At 41.9% G+C, this 16,637-nt stretch overlaps 1 protein-coding gene across 1 annotated transcript in view; it reads left to right on the plus strand.

Annotated features, from left to right (window-relative positions):
- The window catches only part of LOC134881765 (transcription factor IIIB 90 kDa subunit-like), a 96,998-nt gene extending 84,536 nt beyond the window's left edge, over positions 1-12,462 (plus strand). The window contains exons 17-19 of the mRNA XM_063909306.1: positions 1,101-1,152; positions 9,706-9,898; positions 11,851-12,462. Of these exons, the coding sequence (XP_063765376.1) occupies positions 1,101-1,152; positions 9,706-9,898; positions 11,851-11,882 (277 nt within the window). The 3' untranslated portion in view covers positions 11,883-12,462. The remainder of the gene's footprint in view (positions 1-1,100; positions 1,153-9,705; positions 9,899-11,850) is intronic.
- The last annotated feature ends 4,175 nt before the right edge of the window (positions 12,463-16,637 follow it).

Below are 16,637 nucleotides of genomic sequence, written 5' to 3' on the forward strand. Positions count from 1 at the left end.
GTTGATTGCAGAACTTTTGGACAGCGGCTCCTCTGGAAGACATTTATGGTGCTGTTGACGCAAAAAGTGTCAGAAATCGATTGAACTCGTCGCTTAATTTCTCCCAGTCTGCTCTGATTGGTTAGCTGGCAGGCTCTGTTGTGGTTGGTGAACTGCTTAGAGATGTCCCGCCCCTTAGTCTATATCGTACAATGTGTTGAAGCGCTAGCCAATAGAAGCGCGAGTGTGACATGGTGGTGTTACTATGTTCTGGAAGTAAACAAAGGAGTCCAATGGAGGTGTTTCAGGCAGGGGGGAGTGGGGGAGAGAAACTCCCTCTGAAAGGAACACAAGGATTTGAACCTTTGCAAAATCCTTTTCATGCACACAAACCTTTAGAACACGCTACAGGGAAGGGAAAAACCCCAAGAGTACTTTAATGTTAAAGATTTATTCAACAACAAAGTGAAATCTGAACTGTCCATAAAGAATGTGTGGAAATGTGTACTCTCTCTCTGAGAGGTTCATAAAACCTACACATTTATGGAGTTGTGGACTAATGTTTCAGATCTTCAATGTTATTAACGGTCTTCATTTTCTACAGCAGCATGACTCCAAGGTCATACATCCCAGCCGTTAGTTTTAGTGTGCGGTGTTTCTATCACTGCTTAAATATCCACCCCCCCCCTGCCCTCTGTTCACAGCAGAGTTGGAGGGATTAACACCTTAAGTAAATGCACTTCACTTCCTCTGTGCTGCTGCTCAGTGCCATCACTGTGATAGTTAATGCAGAGTAATTACACTTACAACTGTCCTGTGTTTTACCACATGTGTGATGTACTTGTTAATAGTAAGAAGAAAAGCAAACGCAGAGCCAACTGATGGCTTGCACGTACATGCTAGTACATTGTCAGATGTGTTGATATGGTAATTTGAGCACTAGCATTACTTAGTATCTGATTGAGACTGCATTAGCCAGTGTTGCCCCGACTTGTTGATGGCAAGAAAGGCTGCTAAAAGCATGAAACACATTGTGGCATTTGCATTTCTTTGCATGAATGTTTTTGAAATAATGTGAGTTTGGGACGTGTGTTGATGTTGTGTTGTGGTTTGTGTTGCAGGTTGCAGCCTTTTATCAGCGGACAGCCCAACAAGAAGATGGCTCTGGAGCAGGTGAGCCGCCATCCGTCTGCAGCACATCTGCTTCATGTCGCCGACACTTTGCTTTGACACACACAGACACACACACACGGACACTCACCCAGTCTATCACTTGGACAGATAACTTCCCCCTTCACTTTCTCCTCTCCGAAACACTTATTCACTCGCTGTGTTATCCTCTTCTCTGCCTTACTCTCTCACTGTCTTCTTCAAGCAGCTAAAAATAGGAAACATGTAGTCACAAAACAAGCACGCTTTTATAAGTACAACACAAATGATCAAAGAAATGTGTCATTCATGAACCCATGAGGCTCATTAATCCCTTATTGATTTATATCTTGTATTGTTACTGCTAAAAGGCATGCAAGGAAGCTCATCCACTCAAGTATCAATAAAGAAAAACGTAAAATGACTTAAAAAAACTAAAGATAATATTTAATTTGTCAATTTTATTATTGATTAATATTATAAAATTGTTGTTATATGATGGAAAATGGACTGCAGAAAACCTGGAGCTCTATGGCACAGAAGATATTAAACTTTGGATAGACACTTGATACACATATAGTTGTTTTGGTTTTGGTTGACACTAAGAAAAGTGCATTTTAACTACAGTATTTTAAAGGAGACTCAAACCCAGAGGCTTCCTGTCTCCACATAATGAAGCAGTGCGTGTTACAGGCTGTAACTCCCCATCGGCCATTAAAATGTAATTGCTTATTGCTCAGACCCCCTGCGGAGCGGACGGGGGATAAATCTCACCCAGGCCGTGTGAGAGGTGAACCTCACTCCGTCTTTGTTTGCCCTTCCATTATTACTCCTCGCCTTCTCTGCTCCCACTGCAGGGCGTTCACTGCTCCTAAAAACCTCTGACAGGGTCTTAAAATAACTGCAGCTCTAAAGTTGGACATAAAAATGTCTTTAACAGCTCTTTTTTGGAGGACTTTTTTTTACCGCCCTGGAGTGATGGGCTTTGGTCGCCCCCGTCGTCAAAAAATACACTGTGCTATCTGCTGTACTCTTAAACGTCATGTCTTTGAACAGCACGTCCTCATTCTGCCCGTTCAGAGCTTGTTCAGCGAGATAAAGCCAAGTTTCTCCAACTTTGTCTCCTAATGTGATTTTAAATTGGGCCCGGATTCAATCACAGGTAGCTTTCCATCATCTTCAAAGTCTAAAAATGTGGCTTTCTGGACTTTATATACTCACTTTATTCCCCCATATCTCATTTTACACATTTCTCCCGGTCCTTTCTTCCCAGCCTGCTTCACACTACTGCTGATCCGTCTCTTTTCTTATGATTTACTTCTCCCTTCACTGCCACGCTCCTCTTCATCTTTCCCTAAAGAAGCAAAAAGGCAGGAGTTTTAAAGTCCTGTTCAGTTTTAGCACAGACAGCATTAGGTGACTGACAGTTGTACTTAAATGCTCGGATTCACATAAAACCCTTTACAAAAGATACCCTGTTCTTGGGGGATGAAGACAAATGTACACACCTGAGAATATAAAAACTGAACAAGAAGAAATCAACTACAACTCCCAAGGTGCATTTCAGTAACAAACATCCAATCAAACACGTTTCTACTATTTTATCTAACAGTGAACTCAAGCGTATCATGACTCTGTAGATGCCTGATAAAACATCCAGCAATTGAAATCAATGCATTAGGGTTTTCCTTAATAACAGCCGCTGAGACTCATGGGTATTGTAGTTTTGGAGTCATTTGTTCTTTGTCAGCAAACCACTCCAAATGCATGGATGTTTTTTGAGAGAATTTGAAGATTAGAGATTGAGACCGAGCTGTTTATTAAGACTGGATTATATTTAGTCAAAAATCAACGTTGTTAAATGTACAACTTTGATTTTAGTGATGTTTCGATGACTATATATTCAACATTTAATAGGATATTTAGAATATTATGTATATTCTCCTGCCAAAAGTAGTTACAAAAGCTTTTCCTTTGCATGCATTACAATTGTATTGTGTGAGGTACCACCCCAGACTTCTTCTGTCACGCTCTCCTGACAATCAGTTTCTCAGGAACACTAGTGAAGAGGTCATTGTTAGGCAGCTGTATAGGAGACAGAACATGTCGGTCTTTAGACTTTAAAAAACAAATGTTCCTCTAAGTTAAACATTTACTTGATAGCATGTTCCTGGATGTATATCAGTTACATGAGATCCTTATATAAGTGACCCTAGGCTAATTACTTAATATTTAACTCCCTGCAAAAACACTAATGGTCAACCTCATCAGTAAAGCTCGCTTTGTACATGGCTTAAAACTATCCAGAAGACTCAAGTGTGACAGAATAAAAACATGACAGTGGGGAAAGGATAGTTTACTACCAATTCGGTTCATCTCCTCCTTCCACGCTACTCCATCTACTTCCTGCTGTTTCTCTCTCTATTTTCCCTGCCTTCCTCATCATTTTACTTTATGCTTTATTCCCTTGTGTCTCCTCCTGTTAATGCTCCACTTTGCTGCTGCTGTCCTCTCTTTCTCATCAATCAATCAAACAGACACACTTTATTCCTACAGCCCAATATCACTAATTGCACATTGTCTCAGGGGGTTTACAGACTGCACAGCACACAACACCCTCTGTCCTTAGCATTTAGCATCCCGAAGTTAATGGTTTAGCTCAATATGTATTGGGTTAGATGTCTGTGGTTAACAAAACATTAAGAAATGTTTATATGAGTTGGTAAACAACCCACTGGTGAATGTCTGAAGCTTCTATATGTCTTAAGAAGTGTCTAAATGAGACTAACAAACATAACTGTGCCAAAAGTTAGCCGCCTTTAGCTTAGCGGTGGTGACGTGAAGTCATGTGACCGTGATGTAGTTCCTTTATAGCCCAACATTAGCTTTTTACTTGCATTTCTTCTGCAAAGTCTGAAAGGTAGTGTCAATATGTGGAAAATATCCTGCTGAAGGAAACTTGTAAGACTCATAAAATGTTTATTTGCCACATAACTTATTTTTGGCAATATTCCAAAGTCTGACAGGCGAATCCGATTGACCTCTTGTCAGGGAAAGAATGCAATGCTAAGTTACAGGTCGACCTTCAGGAATACGTCATCGCTGCACCTCTCTGCACAATCCCCCTTTTATACATTTCCTCTCCTTCTCCACATTCCTCCCTATCTCCCTCCTCCTCCTCCTCCTCCTCCTCCCTCACCCTTTGTCCAGCTCTCCATCATGTGCTGCTGGCAGCTCTGAATGGAGGGGCTCGCAGGGGTGGGTTGGGAGGGGGACTTAGGCTCTGTCAACCAGGAAGAAAACATTGCCATGAGGGGCCGGGTCAACAAGGCTTGTTACTTAGCAACACCCTCAACCCCGTTCCCCCTGGGAGCTCTGAGCAAACGGCCGTCGCTATTGGCTGAGGCTGCTCCTCGCTCGCGGCTCCTCTTATGTAACGCTGCAGCGACGGGGCACACATTTAAAAAAAGGAGAAGATTGCCATACTCGGATTCCCCCTTCAGCCTCTCCAGTGACCCAGCAATTAGTCTGTACATTTCTCCAACAAGCCAAAGGGAGGAAACGATCACTTTATACGAGACGGAGAAAGAGGAACAAGGTGATTTCTGCCAATTGAAAGTGGCCCAGCTGTTCTGTTCTGCCCTCTCCCTCCTTCTTCTTTTCTCCTCTCTGGCACCACATTTAGACTCCGCTCAGCACCGTGTGGGACGTGGGGATTGATGAGGTCCAACGTTGTGAGAAATAGGAGCAGTCGGAAGATAAGACAGTTTGTGATACTCAGTATTGTACAGATATTCTGAGATGAGATTAGAGAGCGTCTTTCATTTTGAGTATCAACATTTCACATGTATCTGCATTAGAGGAAACAGATGTAATTTAATTAACATGCTTGACTGTTCTTAATGTACTTTATCCACTTAGCCATTATTTCCACATAACTGATGATCACTTATCAGCATGAATAACTTTCAGAAGCCCCATAGTCAACCCTATGATATTGATTTTGAGGTATTAGATCAGAAATAACGAGTTTTCAAGTTGATTCCTGCCAATTGAAAGTGATCCAGCTGTTCTGTTCTGCCCTCTCCTTTCTTCTTCTTCTTCTCTCCGTGTCCGCATTTAGACTTAAATCTGGGCACAGTGTGAGACGTGGGGATTTTCAGAGAGGCTTAAAAAATGTGAAAGGGTTGATGAGGTCACGGGAGAGGGGGCTTTGAACTGCAGACAGTCGCTCTGGCGTTGCAGCTGCAGTCTGCTTACGCAAGCAATAGTCTTGGCAATTGACGGCTGAGTGTATTTGAAGTCGGGTTCTCAGAGAAGCTGTCAGGCCGGGGCCGGCGGTAAAACCACATGATGTGCAGCGTATTCAGCTCGTCCTGCAGGAACGCACTGACCTACTCGTTCACCCTTAAAACCGAAGGCGCAGAGGGCCGGAGAGAAGTGATTGTTCAGCGCTTTCTGTCTTAAAACAGACGCCATGTGAATACTTTAAGTGAGAGTGACTTGGTTCACAACAGGGTGAGAATTAACGAGCAGAATAAGAGATGCTGAAGTATCAGAGGTCTTGCTTTTACACAGGATGACGAGGCTAATTTATTGAATAGCTCCTTTTAACAACAGGGCAAGAGTGTTTTTCTTCAAACAATAAAGGCATTAAGACAAGATATTATATAATCCTCAAATGACGCACGTAAGCTCAAACATATATGGATTACTCATAATATACACCCGGTCACATCCTGCTTTTGTTGATTGCAGGGTTAGGCGGTAAATGCTTTTTTATTGCCTCTCTTTGCTGCGTTGTAGAAATCGTTTTGATGCTGATTAATCCATCTTGGTCACGGATGATCACGGCAGTTATTTGTATAGCATCTTCCTACATTAATGCAATTCAAAGTGCTTTACATAACAAACGGGGGATGTAAAAGAAACAAATAACCTACATGAGCTAAAATAGAATTAAAATGTTGATGAGGTATGAATTAATTATCCCACGTCTAACTTAAAGACCCCTTCAATACAAATCTGTATATTTGGATATGCTACGAGACATACCAATCGGACAAGAGGTCAACGCTATGTCCAAGCAGTGCGACAAAGACCATCTAAGAAAACCAGATGCAAGGCGTATCAGAGGAGAAGAAAATTACATAATATCCCGGCCAAACTTCCAGAGAAAGCTATGGTTTTTCCGTAGCTATTTTCCAGACCACTGTCTTGAAAATTATACCCAAGAACAGATTGGTTTTGCCACATGAAGTATATTGAGACCCAACGCTGTTCAAACCCTTTACCCCGGGGAACACAGCGAGTACAAGCCAACATGCATACATATATACATATTTATAGGGCACTTGTGAATAGTTGCATCCAAGACAAACGTTTAAGAGATTTTCTTCAATATTAATTAAAGAATGTGGGTTTTAATTGTTTGTAATCATGCCGGGGGAGGTGCTTGACTACTGCTATATTGTAGCGTGCTCCCATCCTCTTTTGTTGGTTTTCGATTAAGGCAGTAAATGCTTTATTATTCCCACCCTGCTTTGCATAGTAGACATAATTATAATGCTGATTAATCCAATGACGCTGCTAATTGTGCCCAGAACCCCTCAACTGCTGGACAAATGTGCCGCTTCTGATTTATATTAGCAAAATTCCTCATTATGTCGGCAGGGATGGGATTAACGAAGCTTAACTTCTGTTATTTATACTTCCTGTTTGTCATGCTCTCAGTTAGCTCTGCCAGTCGCTGCATGCATGACTGACTGCAGGCGGTCCCATGTCAACATCCTCGCACCATGAAACCCTCAGAGCGGTTCTCTCCCGTTTCCTGTTCTTGGTTGGGGTTTTTCTTCTCACTCCTAACGAGCAGTTTCCTCGTTAAAGCACTGAGACCATTAGCCCGTAACGCGTCAGTTTGACTCATTGCTTTTCATGCAACTCTGGGTTTGAAGTGTTACATTATCTGTGTGTAAACAGAATAATGTCTAATGGCAACACAAAAACATCTTTATCTCCTCTCCCAGACCGTTCCTCCTGACCCAATTAACGGCCCTCACCTCCTAATTAGTCTGGAGCAGCGTGTTTATGCTGTTATGATCTCTTTTTTAATTATTTTTCTTTATGTTTTTGCATTGTTGCCTGTGTTCTCTGGTAGTTAATGAGGCGTCCAGAACCTGAGATGAGGAGCCCGGTGAGGTTAAAGTCAGCAGGGATCTACTTAGGGCAAAGGAAAAGGAAATCACTGGGATATTTAATGATGTTGATACCTTTTTTATTTTTCCATTGGTTAATGGTCCCTATTATGCTTATTTCAGGTTCATATTTCTATGTTGTGCCTCTACTGGGACATGTCTCCATGCTTTAATGTTCAGAAAGCTCTTTATTTTTCTCATACTGCCTGTGCTGCAGCTCCTCTTTTCACCCTCTGTCTGAAACCAGAGCCCAGTCTGCGCTATTTGGTCAGCTGGCCGGCTCTGTTGTGATTGGTTCTTCTGCTTAGAGATGTCCCGCCCCTTATCCTATTACGTAGTGTGGGGGAGAGAAACTCATTCTGAAGGGAACACAGGGATTTTAGCCTTTGTAGACCATTTACATGCGCTAAAACGTATATAACACTACAGAAAAGGGAATACAAAAACAATCATAACAGGGCCTCTTTAAGTCAACATGTAAGGTTGTAAAAAACTGAAAAATGGAAAGGGACCAGGGCCAAAAGGAGAATCAATGTGCAGAGGAACAAGGAAGGAAGGAGAGAAGGACAAAGTGAGGAAGGATGTGGGGAGAATAAGAGAGGCGAGCAGGAAATAAGGGAAAGGAAAGGAGGCAAATTGGATGGAGAGATGGCAGGGAGGAAGATCCCCAGCAGGGACTTCAACAGGCTGTTGCCGAGGAGAACAGAAATATCCCCGCATCACACTGTGGACCCTCCACCTGCTGCTCCTCCAGCTTTATAATTAGCTCCGGTTGAAGGAAGGGCGAACATACCGGCTTCCTTTTAGGCGCTCAGGAGATACTCAAGGTGATGGGAGTCCGTGGCAAAAATGCAGATTTGTTTCATTTCAAAGGCGGATAGAAGTCTGGTTTTAGATATATTTTATTAGTTTCTCTAGCTGGAGGCAGGTAGAAATGAAATCCTCCGTCCTCACCCTGGTATCGCGGTGTGTTTGCCTCCTGATGGCTGTACAGTTTATCACTAGGCAAAATAAACACGGCTCAGATTGAAGCGGTTCTTCAGACGAGGGGTTTATCCGAGGGGAAATCTTCTTTGTCCGGCAGACACAGATCGTTCTGATTCAGACGACGTCAAGAACAATGAGTGGGAAGTGATTTGGTGCTACTGGAGTGAAGCCATATTGATATGATATACAGAGCTTTAAACTGTGGAGATTTAACATATTTCTGTCCTCAAAACCAGACCTCAAGATTTGACTCACAGTTTAAACCTCGTACCTCGTTAGCAGAGATGGAAATAAGTCATTCAATATAAGTATTGATGTTTAAATGAACAGTCTGTAAAGGAAGAAGTGGTCAAGAATCCTCTTCTTAATAGCGAAGAACAAATGAAACAAACTAGTAAATGTATATCTTTATTCATGTATTCATGATGACTGGAAATGTATTGAAGAGACCTTTTAGGGGTTGGGCAACACTAGCGTCTGAATATAGATTGCTATAAAGGAACGTCACGGAGAAACTGTCGCCATATTTGGCTAAAAAGGGATCCAACGTGAGGACAAAACCTCACTTAAAAAAGTACTTGAAGAAATGTGCATGTTTGAGTGGCAATATTTGGTGTTTTTGTATAACTTTTGTGTAAATTCTGTCCTTTTTTGGTGGAAAATCTGCTCAAATATGAAATTAAACAACCAGTTTGTTTTATCATCGTTTCCACGGCTGGAAAATGGTGCTCCCTCTGCCCTCTGCAGCTTTTTATCATACCAGCTGTTTATTATCTCTGCTAGTATTTTCCTCCTGTTTCCCAGCATGCAACTGGAAAAACTCCTCCTGGTCACACACTCTTTGAATCACCTGTATATTTTCCCACAGGATGAAAGTGGTCACATTCATGCATGAACGTTTGACAGCTCCACTAAGACAATGTGAACGGGGGCGCTCTAATTACAGTTTCGCCCCCACTCTTCATTTTTTATTTCCTAGCTTTTCTGTGACCTCTGAAGGGTACTTTCCCCCCGAGGCTGGTTCATGTCTGACCCTTGTTTAGCATATCATTACTGTGGACTGCACATTTTAAAGCAGATAATAATGAAATGTAAGATATTAAAGGTTGTGGTCACGCTCTGATGCTGCTGTTAGTCACATGTGGAGGATTCTGCACATGTGGAGGATGTGATATCTCCTCCCTACACAGCGTGCCCCCCACCTGCCCTGCAGCTCCCACGCCTCACCACTACACCGCTGTTTATTATTTGCTATCATTGTAAAGGAAGCGGGGCATACGAGATCAGACCCAGCTTAGATTTCCCCGGAGGAAAGTCGTGTGTCATGCAGAGGAAAATATGAAAAATACTCAACGCCCGCCCGCTCACGACAAAACAATATTTCCTGTTTGCGCAGATCAGCAACTCCAACCCCCTGCCGGTGCCCGTGGGAAACCCCGCGGGCGGAGGAGGAGGAGGAGGAGCAGTGCTGGTGGAGAGCGGGCCGGTGGTGTACGATGATGCTGCCGCCGCCGCTGCTGCTGCTGAGGAGGAGGAGGAGGATGAAGAGGAGGCGTGTGTCAGCGCCTTCGATCTGCTGGGCAAATACGGTCAGTTTACACACACACACACACACACACACACACACACACACACACACACACACACACACACACAATGTCTTGTTTTTCTTGCAGGATCAGAGTTAGAAAACTTTACTTATCCCGGGGATTTTTTTTTTTTTCGTCGATCCATTTAAGAATAATATAAAATAATTGTATAAAAATGAAGAAGTAGAAATGTGCACATCGTACCATAATATATAAACATAAAGACATATTTCAAATGTAAAACCAAACGTACAATGGAAGTTATTTCAACCACAACAAATACACAAAAATCAGTGTCAAACTGTGATCATTTTCAATGAAATAATATTCAAATGTTACCTAAAAGCCCAAACATTGGTTTGAAGATTTTAAATTAAGGTTTAAGTTTAATTGTAAATCATACAAAATGGCGGATCCCTTATGGATGCAGAATCTGTAAATCCTAACACTGCAGAGGATTAGCAGTAATATCCTTTATAATGAAAGTGTTTTTTAATATAATTTCTTGTCATTTGAACAGTTCATTATTATTGAACAGAACAAGGTTCCGAACATTAAAGCAGGAATTCTTCACTTAGTCTTTATTCAAATACATTCTTCCCTTCCTGAGATTTTGTTCATTATTTTCACGTTTGAATGTTTGACACCCGGAGTGGCAGACTGCTTCGTCACCTTTCAGTCAGACTCACTGTCTGGACTGTGAAAGAGTTTGAATGACTTTTGTTTAATGAATCTTCCTCTGAGGGTCACAGTTCTGTTTGGGCTCGGGCTCCTGGCAGGTTTTTAATGAGACCTCGGTAAGATTGGGTTTCTTCTACTTTACGTTTCTGGCTGTTAAAATTTTGGGTCCCTGACTCCGCCGCAATAATTTGTTTGTACTCCTGCCCACCTCCACAGGGGGGTCAGAAGTCAGGGTCGGCTTCTGGAGCTGCACATCTGGAGCCAGGGGAGACTGAGGACAGTTAAACTAAAGTCACATGATGGATTGTTCATCCTGCAGAGAGCCAAGTTACACTTCTCACATTGAGCAGGAAGCATCTTTGTGGACTTTCTCTTAAAGAGGCCTTATTATGCTTTCTGGGGGGGGGGGGGGGGGGGGTTCCTTTCCTGTTGTGTGTTACTTAGATAGAATCGGAGGATGAAACCCTCTTTATTAGTCACATACATGCACACAGCAGAGCAGACACAGTGAAATTGGTCCTCTGCATTTAACCCATCCTAGTGCTAGGAGCAGTGGGCAGCTATTGTGCAGCACCCGGGAGCAATGGGGAGGGGGGATTGGAGATGTCCGGTGCCTTGCTCAAGGGCACCACAGCAGGGCCTAGGAGGTGAACTGGGACCTCTCCAAGTAGCAGTCCACCTTCCATATTTCTGGACAATGTTTTCTACTTCTCTTACTTATGTTTTAGTGCATGTAAATGGTCTGCAAAGGCTAAAATCCCCAGTTCCCTCTCATGGGATTTACTCTCCCACCCCCCCCCCTGCCTGAAACGCCTCCATTGAACTCCTCCCTTTACTTCTGGACCATAGTGACATCACTTTGACACTCGATCTTCTATTGACTAGCGCTCTAACACATTGTACGTGAAGGGCTAAGGGGCGGGACATCTCTAAGTGGTTGACCAATCACAACAGAGATGACCAGCTCAGCAATCAGAGCAGACTGGGCTCTGGTTTCAGACACAATAAAGCGCCTTTTGAACGAGAAGGCGTGTAAAGATGCCACAGTAGAGGCACAAAATTACAGTCAAATATAACAAAATACTGAAAAATAAACTATGTGTAGTATCGGGATTTAAAGTGGAGAGCTGTGAAGATATTATAAGAGGTAGCTTGGTACACAAATGTGCAAAATATACAGTTGTGATGGACCTTAATGTATAGTGTTAATGAATGGAGGTGAAGAGTCGTCGCATATAAAAGTAAAACGTGTTTCTTCTCTCTCTTTCCAGAATACGGCAGTGATGGAGATTACGACGATTGATGCCGTCAGACGTCCTTCTCTGGGTTATTATCCACTAAACTTACAGACAATTTAGGTGTATCAAATGTTCACTACAGGGACAGAAAGTGGCTGCAGAGGGGAGCTGTGTGGCCGGGAGGATCAGGAGTAAGCGCTTCATGAATAATCCCACTGCACAGTGCATGGATGCCGACTAAGATGGTAAAGTGGAAACTGAGGGATACTATTTATTGTTTTGGGTCGCAGGCTGCATGTTTATGGTAGTTCTGCAAAATCAAATGTAGGAAATATTCCACGATTGTTGTTCGCAGGTCTGAAGACATTCAGGTTCAAACTGGGGTATCAAGTTGTTGTTTCAACTGCGTTTAAATGGCTATAATTTAATGTACTGGGACATACTTCCCACTGAACAATAGCTAGTTATTGAATACAGCGTCACTATTATCTGATTTAAGCCTGGTGTTAAGCGGGATGTCTTTAGTCTAGAACTGCGCACCAATTCATTATGATTTTTGGATTCGAACAACTGTGTTTCCTTGGTTTAAAACCTTTTCTACTTGAGGTTTAATGTAGCAAAAATAAAATGTGGAAAAACCTATTATCCTCAAACTCGCACTTTGCATTCATAACACTTGAGTACTTCTAATGAGCTTATCCTTATCGATGCTAATAACCTTTTAAACAATGACTTAAAAGCATCAGGCAGCGTGAGATCCATCATCTTTGTTTGCCTTTTCTTTTGAACAAACCTCCCTTCTCGATCAATATTAATGCCTTAGCTGATAACGAAGAAGTTTCCTTTTAAACAATTTCATCAGTCCCCAGATATGTGCTTATCTTACCAAACCCCCAAATGGTGATGTTTTAATTTCAGGAATTTGATGATTTAGTTATTTTAAATTTTGTTTTAAGGATTCATTGTTTTTTGAACACATTGATTGCTCTATGATTAATATATGAGATTGTGTCAATTGATTTATGTTAAATATCGTTCACAATTTCCTGCCACGGGCCATAGAAGCGTTTAAAAGCCAGGATGTGAAAGCATTCTCTGCTGTATTATATTTTCCATACAAGTGAGGGAGACAATAAATCTATTTTGTATTTAAGATTTTATGATTTTGTGTGTTGGAAAGTGATAGTTGAGGGGTGATGTAGACTGTGGCCTTTTCACTGTCCACACAACAGTATTCAATGAGGCGTCTCGGCCTCTGATTTGCTGCTACATATCATTATGTTACATCTGCATATGGTTGTGTGCATTTGCTGCTACAGTAAAGAATTCACTACAATGGGAAAAAAATGGTTTGTTGTCTTTTTGTCAAGAAAAAATATGGAACCTTTAACATATTGTTCACATAACCTGAAACTGTTTATCTGGACGTTCAATAGAGGGCAGCAGGAGCGAGTCCTAAAACCCAGAAGTGAATTGTACAACTTCCGGTTCCCTCGTCTCAGAGTCAAAGGGATTTCTCCGTAGGATTTTGGAAAATAGCTCAAAATAAGGTCTGTGATTCACACAAATTTAAGAGACGGATCACGTTTTGTTCTGCGACACTAAATACATCAGCAGATATACGGGGGATTTTTTAAGAGTTTACGTGTCTAAAGAACGAAGGTTGTTAACAAGTTCTCACTCAGGTTCAGGTCTGGACTCTGTCTTGGCCAATCCATGTGTGAAAGTGATGTCTCATGCTCCCTGAACCACTCTTTCACAGTTCGAGCTCGATGGATCCTGGCATTGTCCTCTTGGAACATGCCCGTGCCATCAGGGTATAAAAAATCCATTGATGGAATAACCTGGTCCTTCAGTATATTCAGGGAGTCAGCTGACCTCATTCTTTGAGCACGTTGCTGAACCTAGACCAGACCAACTGCAGCAACCCCAGATCATAGCACTGCCCCCACAGGCTTGTGACCTTTTTATATGCCGGGCAGTGTATGTACATATATATGTGGCTTTTATAGAATAGGTTATCTAATCATGTTTTCAGATATATTCCCCGATATTACTGCACTGTGCAAACCCACCTTTCCTTCAGTAGAGTTAGCCGTCCACTGATGAATTGAAAAGCCTGGCGTTAAAACAGATTTGGCGCATGCGCAATACAGGTCGGGGATTGACCAACCGGCTCCCACTGTTCTGCTGTCTGTTATCATTGTGAAGAGTGGTGGTGGGAAGGGAGTGGATCGACAGCTTGAGCAACTCTCAACTCAACACTGTAAATAACCCACCAAAAACAATCACTGGTTCATCTTGTTTTTGCCGTGAGAATAGTTTGAGCAGCGTGAGATTGAAAGTGAAAGCGTGTGTCGTACACCAGATGCATGAGCGTTGGCCACCCTGGATTATATCATCAGCAATACTTCAACAGAATCCAACACGTCGAACCAACTGTTGAGTCATACAAGGAGCAAACTGTGGGACAAATAATTGAACATTTGCACAATGACACAACTTTTTCTTCAACTTATGAACTATTTCAGGTTGTCCTTTGTAAACACAACATTAGAATATTCAAACAATGTATCGTCCTTGCATTGTTTTGAGTCAGGAAACAGACTTTTAAGTGTGATAAAAGTCTGTTTAATAAGACTGTAATACAGTGCTTACTCTTTGCTTTCATCTCAGTTCAACTTTTTCAACTTTACCTTTTGTCCTGTTAGAGCGAGGTGTTTTTTTTGTGTCTCATTCACACCTGTTTGAATTAATATCTCTGTCTTATTTTCTTCATTTCAGTGTAGAATGAACTCGGCATGAACTGTATTTACGATAGACGACAGTATCGATCTCTATTCATGACTTCACACCTTCTTCAGGGCTGCTTTTGATCTGACGAGAGGCTGCACTGTTCCTGCAGGTATTGTTGTTTCCACACATATTAGGTGTCTCCGAGTGTGTGAAGAGATTCTATAAGAAATATGAGTCACTGCTCGGAGTGGGAGGAAATCTGAGGAGGTGCTTACGTCAGATGATGTATGCCAAGCCTTGACACGCGATTATTTCTCTTGTTGGGGCTAAATTGTGTTTCCAAAAGGCGATATTGTTTCAGCATCAGATAAGAGATGCAATCTGATGTTTACTTGGAAATGCTTTGGGACTTTCAGGCCTCTGTTAAAGCCAAACTTATGGGATATTTATGGGACTGTAATCTTTCTCAAAGTAAGACAAGCTGACAAAAACCGTTGTAGTCTTTGTTTCCATCCTCTAGGATATGATATTTTGTTCTGTTTTCAATATTTTTCTTTTGACTACGACAATTATGACACAAACCCAAACTTTTGAAAGCCTTATAGGAATCAATATTTCTGTATTTAATGATGAACTTCTGGTTAAATACTTAGTTTTCCAGATGTTAACCTTTTCAAAATGAACAGGGCACTAAATACGTTATCAAAGTATTTCGATTAAACAATTTTATATTTAATGAGGTCAGTAATCCAGTTAAGAGATTCTCAGTAGATTTGAAAGCTGTATCTTCCTCAAGTTGAATGAAACACATCAAAGCTGCAATACTGTACTTCGTAGCTGACAGTTTAGGAGAACAAATCTAGACTTCTGATCAAAGGGAAATGATACAAGTAAAGAAAAAGGGTGAAATCTTTAAAGACAGCCTGCTCCTTCATTTGTTTTAATCTCATCCAACTCCTTTCAGCTGTGAATTAGTGAGGAAAACTAACTGAGGCTCATCTTTTAATACTTCCTAACCTTTAACTGTCCCTCGTCTCACTCTGACACAGCGAAGGACCTTGTTTTAATAAAAAGAAAAGAAATCCCAAGATTCAGTTAGAATGACCGGTTCATTTGAAGTGCGGCTGAATCAGAGCTGTCTGTAGGGACTCGTCGTCCCTTCATACCGACCAACATCTGAACCCCGAGTTGAAACACGTCGTCGCCTCGGGCCTTTTGGGAAAATGAAGATTTGGGACAAACTATTAAATTACTCATCCATAATGCCCCCTTTTTCAGGACGACTTCTCTCCTAACGACCAGGAAATAATTTCATGCTTTATGATGCTCTGTAATTGTGCTGTCAGGTCAGCTTCTCATGTCTCTTGCAGTTTTCCACCCACCCCCTTCTCCTCACGCTCTCCCCCCCACCGAGGCTCGACTGTACCTACGCAGCTTTTCTTTCCGGTGTTTCCCAACTCCCGCCCTGCTCTTAGAAGTTCTACAGAAACTTTATCTTCCTCCGACACCAAACTTTCACAGTAACCTTTACATTGAGCAGTGCTGTAATTTACTCAAGCTCTGCTCTTAATTTTTTTTATTTAGTGCCTCTCCTGGGACATGTCTCCGTACTTTAATGTTCAAAAAGCTCTTAAATGTTCTCACACTGCCTGTGCTGCAGCACCTCTTTCACCCTCTGTCTGAAACGAGAGCCCCGTCTGCTCTGATTGGTTAGCTGACCGGCTCTGTTGTGATTGGTTAGAACCGCTTAGAGATGTCCCGCCCCTTAAACTGTTATGTACTGTTGGAGTATGTCACTATGTTTCTGAAGTAAACAAAGGAGGCCAATGGAGGCGTCTCAGGCAGGGTTGGAGTTTATTCAAATGATGAACACATTAATGGATTTCTGATTATATTCTGCTCATTTAATATAAATTATCCTGGAATGAATCCTTCTGTACACTTAGCTCAGTAAAACAATGAATGCAGGTTTTTTTTTAAGTACTTTGACACCTTAGTATTACTCCTTCTACTTAAGTAAGGCTCTGAGTGCTTCTACCACCTCTTAAAGCGAAGGAGGAGGAATAATAAACCAAAGTTGGCCG

This window comes from Eleginops maclovinus, chromosome 19 (assembly GCF_036324505.1).
Source record: "Eleginops maclovinus isolate JMC-PN-2008 ecotype Puerto Natales chromosome 19, JC_Emac_rtc_rv5, whole genome shotgun sequence".
Taxonomy (NCBI): domain Eukaryota; kingdom Metazoa; phylum Chordata; class Actinopteri; order Perciformes; family Eleginopidae; genus Eleginops; species Eleginops maclovinus.